At 36.8% G+C, this 9,615-nt stretch overlaps 1 protein-coding gene across 1 annotated transcript in view; it reads left to right on the top strand.

The window, feature by feature from the left end:
- The window catches only part of EXOC2 (exocyst complex component 2), a 285,694-nt gene that overhangs the window by 82,229 nt on the left and 193,850 nt on the right, over nucleotides 1-9,615 (top strand). Inside the window, 2 exon segments of the mRNA XM_019629429.1 lie at nucleotides 1,845-1,958; nucleotides 3,405-3,529. Coding sequence (XP_019484974.1) covers nucleotides 1,845-1,958; nucleotides 3,405-3,529 — 239 coding nt within the window.

Genomic DNA, 9,615 nt, shown 5'->3' with positions numbered 1-9,615 from the left:
TCTCTCTCTCTCTCTCTGTCTCTCTCTCTCTCTCTCAACTTTTAGACTGTCCTCTTTTAACGTTTTAAGCCAGGGAAGGAAGATGTAATGTTGGCTTAGTCTCTGAGTTACTGAAACTGAGGTGATGCCAGCTTGATGTCCATGATTTTCTTCAAGTCTCATCTCATCTTCTTGTCTTTTACTACAGTGTTAAGCAGGGTTTTATTTCCCCTCATTACAAAAGTGAACTTCATCATTTGTAGGACTTTTTCTCTCTTGACTGAGGTCCTGATATGATAAATGTTGATTCTAGAGTAAAGTGCAGGGTTTACAGAAGAAATCCCAGGGAACCGGTTTTGCTGCTCGCATTCCTTGCACTTGTAGGGAATATGCAGGGATAAAGGAGCCAGTAGAGAAGGGGGAGATTCATAAGATAATTCTGGAATCTGTGCTAGGCTGCAATGACAGGGCGGATGGAGAATGTGTATTCTCCTTCACCCATGCCTGCTGAGTGGGGCATCCATGGGGAACGTGTTCCCTGCAGCCACGAGACAGAGGCCCTGGCACCCAGGAGCATGGAACAGTGCACGGTGCTCAGCTTTGGGAGGTGTGTTCCTTGCCACCAGATGAGCACCTACCTCCCCGGAGAGAGTGGGCTCCAGGCCATTGTGAAGTTGTGCTTAAGGGGGACTAGTCACCTGCAGGTCAAGGGGCATACCCAGGTAGTACCTCCGGGTGAAGATGGACTGTTGATTTGGACTAGGTTGCCTGATTTCTGAATTGAGGCTGTGTTTGCAATAGCGTGGCATCAAGACTCAGATAAGAGTGAGTAGAAGTCATCAGATCTGCCCATGCTTTCTTCGAGGATGGGGGTAATTTTGCCCACTGAATACATTTTTGAGAGACACTGGGCTATAAAATAATGTTATATCCTATTCATACCCTGTGAGTTGTGCTTCTGCAGTGGGTAGTGTTGAGGAAGACATTTCAGTCGGTGGGCACAGAGGAGTGAAGTAAAAATGAACACCATGTGTGCAGGAAAGTACAGTCTCTTTGAAGTTGCTGAAGCTTCAGGTTTAAGGATTAAAGTGGCAGAAATGAGTCCTGAGAGATAAGCAGGTTTGGGTCATGTAGAAATTGGACTTCACTGTGCACATATGAAGTATTCTACATAGTGAGGGCTGCTAGCTCATACGCTCTTGGTGGGCACGTCTGCCCTTGTTACTTTTGCTCTCAGACACAGCTGCCTGACCTCCAGCATGGAGTTCGACCTACAGTACATATTTAATTGGTATTTGAACAAATTAATAAATGAATTGATCTGGAAGGTGACCTTAAAAATGTAGGCAAAAAAGTGAGCTGCAGATAATGTATTGGCTGTTATCATAAGATTTTCTTAAAATTATTTCAGACATGGGCATGTAAATATGAGTACTGTATAGTTCGATCTAATTTTATCCATAAGTATTATCTTTAGGTATTAATTAGTATGCCTTAAAAATGTTTGCATATAGGTCTTTAACAAAAATCATTTCAACAAACTGATTTATTACGTTCAGATTTCATTGTATCCAAATTTTATTTTTATCTATTGAGTAGGGAATGATTTCATATTCAGATTTCATTAGCTTCTTTAAATCTTATATTCTTATATTGATGTAATTTCTATATTTTAAGTAACTTCCTATCTTATATATAATCAAAATTGATAAAAGAAATCAGCTGGAGTGTAGGAAATCTATTTTGTGCACACATACATACATAATGTATGATGTATAATTGTAACTGTGTTTATTACACTAGATACTCCTGGACATCTGTTACATCTAGCACTTGACGTGTATTTAATCCTTTTTCTCCCTCAGAAGTAAATTTCCTCAGAAGGACTTGGAGATGCTGTTCCCCGGAATGAGTGCTGACTTCACAAGTGAGAATTTTTCAGCTGCCTGGTATCTTATAGAGAACCACTCAACCACCAGGTTAGTGATGTTAGACCGTTGACTGTGAATGGTTTTACTCGGATGCAGCTAATAGGGTTATACAGTTATGTGGGTTTTAGGTCTAGTTCTGCCACTTCAGAGCCCTTTGACTGTGGGTAAGCTCGTGAACATCTCGTGGTATCTATTTCCTTATTTATAAGGTGGGGTTATTAATTACAGGACCCTTATTTCCTGTGATCATGTTATTTCTGTGTTTCATTATTTGTGCAACCCATTAAAACTTTGTGGAGTCTCAGCTGGGTACCTAAGCTGAAGTCTGAATGTAACCTTTCCCTATACAAATAACAGAACTTTTAAATCCGAGTGTAAAATAGGGAACGCACCATCCCTGATGAGGTGGTTTATCATTTTGCAAAGACTTGGTTTAAAATTAGGCAAAAAATAGACAAGGTAGATCCAAATTAAAGGGCTCCTTTCGTGTCTGCTAATTACATTTACCCACTCTCGCTACAAGATCAACTTTGTAATTTTTTTTTTCAAGCTTGGTTTAAATTTTGTGCAAACATTAGAATAAATGGCTTATTGCATAAAGTTTATATTCTTGAAAAGTCATCTTGTTAAAATATCCCTTAGGAGAAATTCTTCACCTATTAAAATGAAAACCATTAGTAGAAAATATGAGGAAAAGTTGGTGTGTACATAGACTATATTTAGCTTGATAAATTTTTAAAGCAAATGTCTGAAATCTTTCATTATAATTTAATTTTACATTATGGATGTGCTTTTTCGATTGCTGTAAGTCAGAATTGATCTCTATTTTGTGTACGGCTATCATGGCACTCAATAGATTCAAAGTTTTATAGCCAGATTTTCTTAGCTCAAATGGAAATAAAACTTCTGAAATACAGAGAACTGCCTATTTTTTCTCTTCTTGAGACGTAGAGATAAAATATTGTGGTCTTTTTAGTTATTGAAATTGTGAATTGACTCCCCTTCCCCAGATTTTCTGTAATTTCATTGCTGATGACAGGATTGGGTGTTGATATGGTGAAGGGTGACAGTATGAATACAGAAATGAACATACAAAGGAGGTCCTGCCTTAGATAGCATCCACTGCATGACCTAAGTCTTTCCACCAGGGAGATGATGTTCAGAACGCCTTACCTGGCAAATCATATATATGATATACTTGTATATTGGTTATAAAAAATCAACATGTATATTTGCTTTATAGGGGTCTGATGTATTTGAAATGACCATTTGAAGGCTACTAATCTCTTTTCTAGCTGCTGTAATTTTGGCATTCATAATAAAATTTTTTGTTCTAGGTAAGAATGTGAAAACTTATATTTTCATCTGATTACACATTCTATCAATCTTTGTCTTTTGTAATATAGGCATCAGTATTTTACACTTAATGCATTATCTTATTTCTTTTTTGCTTGTTAGCAGTCTTAAACTTTTGGTTTCTTTATTTTATTTCAGCTTTGAACAGCTCAAAATGGCCGTCACCCACCTGAAGAGACAGGCTAACAAGAAGAGTGAAGGCAGCCTGGCGTATGTGAAAGGGGGTCTTAGTACTTTCTTTGAAGCCCAGGATGCTCTTTCAGGTAAGGTGACCCCTCAGAGCCATCTGTTGGGGCTTCCACAACAGAAACCCTACACTGTGTTTGCAGAGTGTTTACAGGGTGTGACATTCGGTCTTTATTTATAAAAGTAGAGATCTAAAATGTGCTATAAATGTTTGTTGCATAGACTCTCTTTGAAGGCCTGGTACTTTAAATATTTGTCTCTGAGGCTTTTGTAGACCCATCGTATATGTGTGAAATAGGAGACTACTTTGCCTCTCCGTAATGCCCAGTCTTTAAGGCCCATAAGAAATTAAATCCCAATGGGTAAAATTCTAGAATTTTAAAAATCCTTTTACAGCCATCAATATCTTACACATGTTACTAATTCTATAAATGTGACCCATTGTGTGTTTGGTTTGGAAAGGACAGATGATAAAGTATCATTCTTTCTAGCCATCACCCTAGCGGTCCCACACACAGTACTTTACTGTCCACCATCTATGTCGTCATCTGTATATGCAAGGGAAACTGTATTAAATAGAAATAACAAAACTTTAAACATTTCAGGGAAAGATGTTAGGAGGGTTTTTTCCCCCCTAAAACTATCTTTAAAGAAATCTAATTATTGTTGATCTAGTAAAAAGTAAAATATATTAATAAAATCGCAATTCTTTTTAAAAACGGAGATTCCTATAACTACCTATATAGCTAAGTACCAAGTGTAGACAAGGAGGCCACACCTTCTTCCATTCAGAAAGACTAAAATTTTAAACTAATTTCAATTTTTAAAAAATTTTTTTTATGATTTTATTGGGGAATTGGGTGGGGGGAACAGCATTGGGGAATCGGGGAAGGGGAACAGACAAGTTGCTGTCTTTTTGTTCTTCGGTCTAGTTGTGGAGGACGTTGCTTCACTGGCCCATGTTGGTATTATCATTGTGCTCTTCCCGGGTGAGGCAGTTGCTCGCCGGCCATTGGACGGCCGCCTCACGGTGGCTCAAGGCAGCTCACGAAAGCTCACGCCCACTGCTGGCCAGCCCCACTGCAGCCTATGCTGTTGCCAGCGACTCACGGCAGCCCAGCTCCAGGTCGAGCTGTTGTTCACCATCTTAGCTGTAGAAGGTGCAGCGTCACTGGCCCTCATGTGGAATCCGAACCGGGGCCCGCAGAACTGGCATCCCAAGCCAACTCCTAACCATTGCGCCACTCGGCCGGCCCCTAATTTGTATTCTTAAAGTGCAGACATCTTTTATTGATTTTAAAACCCCTCTCCTCTTGAGCCAAATATGCATAGTTGACTTTTGACAATGAAATGTGCATCTGATACAGCTCTTTCCTGGCAGGTAGGAGTTAGGTTTTTCCAGGACTGAATGTGAATGCCTAGGACAGAACAGAGAAGTTAGTCTTCCTTGATGAGTAGTCTGTGCCCATATTTTTTGATGATGTGCTTTTCTTTCTTTGTACTTATTGAAGTTCTGAGTTATCAATGTTACTATGTCAATAATAGAAACCTGAGTGTATATGAACGATCCATTGTTATCAAGTAGAATTAAATTATTAACATGCTTAGTAGCTATCAAGTGATAATTTGCCATGTATGATTAGCAGGTCTCACAGATTATTGTAATTACAATTATTTCACTTAGCAGAAGTATGTTTGACTTTTATCTCCACCCTTTTTTTAACATACATATTTGTATGTACATGTGTATTTGCATTTGTTTGCTTATGGTTTTACTTCTTCTGTAAATGGCTTCACTCTTGGCAGATTTCAAGAAGTTTTATTTTGTGCATTAAATTTATGTTGCCTCATTTGTTAGACATTTGCCCTAGAAGTGTATTAGTAACTTAAAAGTTTAACAAAGATCATGCTGACCAAATACTAATAAGCAACTATTGCATATAGAAAATTGTTTTAATAGTACATTTGAAAATTATTTAGACACACATATATCTAGCTTTTCTGTTTTTTGATGTAAATAAAATGCATAGTACAAAAAATATTAAACATGAATAATACGCAAGAACTACTGTAATCCCATTGTAGAGATTCACATTAACATTTTGATGTATTTGCTTTTGGTCTTTTTTTTTTTCTTCTTAGCTTATATGAGTACATGTTACAAAATTGGAATTATGTATACAGTTGTATATGCCAGAAACCTTTATTCTTTAGATTGCTCCTCTGAGTAATTCTTTTAATATACTATAGCATTTGATTTATTAGTAACCCTTTAGAAATTTTTCTGACTATAGTCTTAAGTGAAATTGATCTGTAATTTTTAAAAACGCTTTTTTGGTCAGGTTTTGGTGTTTATGTTATACACAATCATATGAGTCTATTTGTATGTATATGTGCTGTGAAATGGGTTATGTAGATTAAGAATTATATGTTGGAAATTTGAAAGAGCTAATACATTGAAAGACCTAATAAATTGCTCAGGTAATTTGTTTTACTTTTTTATTATGATAAATTTCAAACATGCTAAAAGTAGTGAGAATAATACAATCACCCCCATATACCTGTCACCTAGATTTAACAGTTATTAATATTTTTCCATACTTCTTTGGTGTTTTTGAAGTTGTTGGGCTTGTTTGTGTTTTGCTGATCTCAAGCAACAAATCTCAAGCAGCATGACATTACTGTCCTATGTAGTGTAGTATGAGGCCCCCTAAATAAAGACTTTTACCTACCTAACCACAATAGCATTATCACAGCTGACAAAAGTTTAATTAATTATTTAATTTCATCTAATTCCCAGTTCATATTCAGATTTCCCCAGCTACCCTCCAGTTTTCCTTTTTATAGTTGATTTCTCCAAATCAAGGTCCCAATGAGGTCCAGGTATTTCATTTGTTTTAAGTTTCTTAAGCCTCTTTTAAGCTAAAACAATCCCCTCACCTTTGTTACCCCTTTTGTCATGCTAAGGGTTTATTGAAGAAACAAGGCTACTTATCCTGTAGCATAGCCCGTACTCTGGATTTGACTAATTACTTTCTCATGGTGTCATTTAACTTATTTTACTCTCCATTATATTATTTGGTTTTATCTAATTGGACATTAGATAAGATTCAGTTTCAACATTTTAGGCCACATGTGGGTACTGTGTGCTTCTATTTTATCACATCAGGAGGACATTACTGTTTGCTTGTTCCTCCTGTAGAGACATTGATGAATCAGTGGATTCAGGTAGGGTGGGCACTGGCAGTAGTGTGTGTAAGTATGTGTGTGTGTGAAATTTCTACTTTCTGTGTTTTGTTTATTTTGGTTTGCTTTGCCCCTGAAATTCTCTCTTACATCAAGATTTTTATGTTTTTTAGCATTGTATTATAATTTTTAAATCATTTACAATTTATGTTCTAGGCCCTTGTCATTATCAATTCCAGTGTGCTGGTGTCTTCTATTTTCTTTATTTACATTGGTTCTTTAGTGATGCTACTTTTTTGTTTTCAAAATTTGTAATTTTCATTTTCCCCTTTGCTCTAGTAGTTTGTAGTGGACTTTTGTTTTTTAAAGTTAGTTTTAGTTTTACAGTATTATGAAAGCAAATGTGTGTCTTAATATATGACAGTGTTCTGTTGCTGTGCAAAAGATAAAAATGGGGTTTGGGGCAATTTCTCTTGAGGATACACTGTTTGATATGTTACCAATGCCTGGTTAATTACATTATTTAAATCTAGGTTATTTATAATAAACATGTCAACATAGCTCCCTGCTTAATTTTGATTCTGTCAGTTTTTCTTTGTATGAAAAACATGTTTACTTTGTAACTTCTGGTGGCTTGGATTATATTGATACTAATATTATATTATTGGGTTGTTGGAAAAGTCATGATGTATTTTGTCTGTGTTTTTCAAAGGTCATTTATTTATATAAAGAACAAAGGTCAATCAATGATATATTGCCCATTTTGTTTGATAACCTTTTGCCATCTTTCAGTGAGCTTCATAATTCCTTGTTCTTAGAAGGACCTGTCTTTATTTGTGAAAAATTGAATGACGTGCTGATTTACTATAGCTTTATCTGCATTGAACGGTATACCACGCAAGGAGTTTTGAAGAGAGCAAAACAAGTAGAAGTCTGACAGCACAAGGTCAGACGAGTATGGTGGGTGTAGCAACACATCCTATCCAAGCTCCAATAATTTTTGATGGGTGATCAAACTTGTGTGTGCTCTCGCGTTGTTGCAAAGGAACACAACTCCTTTACAGTTAACAAGCTCCGGACATTTCTGGATGATGGACTCACTCAAACTGTCCATTTGCTGACAATATTCAAATTGATAGTTTGGTTCCTTCAAGGAGCTCGAAAAACACGACACCTTTAAAATCCCAACAAACTGAGCGCATAACCTTCCTCTGATGAATGTCTGCTTTTGATGTCATTTGAGGCAAATCATCACGTCAGGACCAAGACTGTTTGCACACCACATTATTGTAAACAATCCACTTCTTATCACTAGTTATCAGTCGCTTCAAAAAAGGATCGTTTTCCTCACATTTAATGAGCACATTGCAGATGTTTATACGTGCTGTCAAATGAACTTTGAGTTCATGCGGAACCCAAATATCGAGCTTGCTTACTATCCCAGCTTCTTCAGGTGGTCGTGAAGGCTTGAATGATTGATGTTCAATGTTTCTGCAATCTCTCGTGTCGTGTAACATGGGTTTGACTCGATCAATGCCTTTATTTTGTCTTCATCAACCTCCGTGGGCCTCCCTGACTGAGGAGCGTCGTTGAGATCAAAATCACCAGCACGGCATTTTGTGAACCATCGTTGGCACTGATGTTCTTGTAGAGCATTGTCACTGTAAACTTTATGCAACTTTTCACAATTTTGACGCGCGTTCTCCCCTTTATGGAAATAAAACAGTAAAATATGGCAGAAATGCACAGTTTTGTCTTCCATCTTCAACTTGTAAAATCTCCAAAACTCAACCAAATCGCTCAGTTTTTTTTTAGAATGAAGCTAGAACTCTCAGCTGTCAAATGCCATAGCAATAACATAGATGCGAATGATTCTAGTGCTTCCAAAAATAAACTGGTGCCATCTGTTGCAAACATGTGTCATGAATTTTCCGACAACCCAATAGAATGTAATAATAATAACTGTAAAATTGGTGGCAATTCCTAAGACCACCTGCAGGTTTCAAAATTTGCTGAAAGGACTCACAGAACTCACTGGAAGCTGTTTTACTCACAGTTATGATTTACTTCATCGAAAAGATAGAGATTAAAATCAGCCCTGGGGAAAGACTCACGGGACAGGGTCCAGGAAAGTTCCATACATGGAGCGTTCAGTTGCCTTTTTCTTTCTTTTTTTAAAAAATTAGTTTCAGGTGTACAAAGCAGCATAATAATTAGACATTTACACCCCTCACAAAGTGAAGCCCCCCCAAGTCTTCTACCCCTCTGATATCGTATATAACTGTTACAATACCACTGACTATATTCCCTATGCTGTACTTGACATCCCATGACTATTTAGTTATAGTTGACATTCAGTATTATTTTATATAAGTTTCAAGTGTACAGCACAGTGCTTAGACATTTATGTAATCTATGAAGTGATCCCCTCCGTTAAGTCCAGCACCCATCTGGCACCCTACATAATCTGTACAACATTATTGATTATATTCCTCATACTGTATTTCACATCCCCGTGACAATTTTGTGACTACCATTTTGTACTATCTAATCCCTTCACGTTTCTCACTCATCCCTCAACCACCTTCTCATCTAGTAACCATCAGTTTTTTCTCTGTATCTCTCTATCTCTGTTTTGTTTGCTTGTTTATTCTGTTCTTTAGATTCCACATATAAGAGATAATATAGTATTTGTCTTGCTCAGTCTATCTAGGTCCATCCATGTTGTTACAAATGGTAAGACTTTATTCTTACTTATTACAGAGTAATACTAGATTGTATAAATGTACCACAATTTATCCAATCATCTATTGATGGGCAATTTGGTTGTTTCCATATCTTGGCTATTGTGAATAGCGCTGCAGTAAACATATGGGTGTAAATGGAATATTATTCAGCTATAAAGAAGAAGGAAATAGTACCCTTTGCAACAATATGGATGGAACTAGAGAACATTATGCTAAGTGAAATAAGTCAG

The sequence above is a fragment of the Hipposideros armiger genome, unplaced genomic scaffold (genome assembly GCF_001890085.2).
Source record: "Hipposideros armiger isolate ML-2016 unplaced genomic scaffold, ASM189008v1 scaffold_854, whole genome shotgun sequence".
Classification (NCBI taxonomy): Eukaryota; Metazoa; Chordata; class Mammalia; order Chiroptera; family Hipposideridae; genus Hipposideros; species Hipposideros armiger.
The sequence above is the reverse complement of the archived record's forward strand: the minus strand, read 5'-3'. Positions and strand labels throughout refer to the sequence as shown.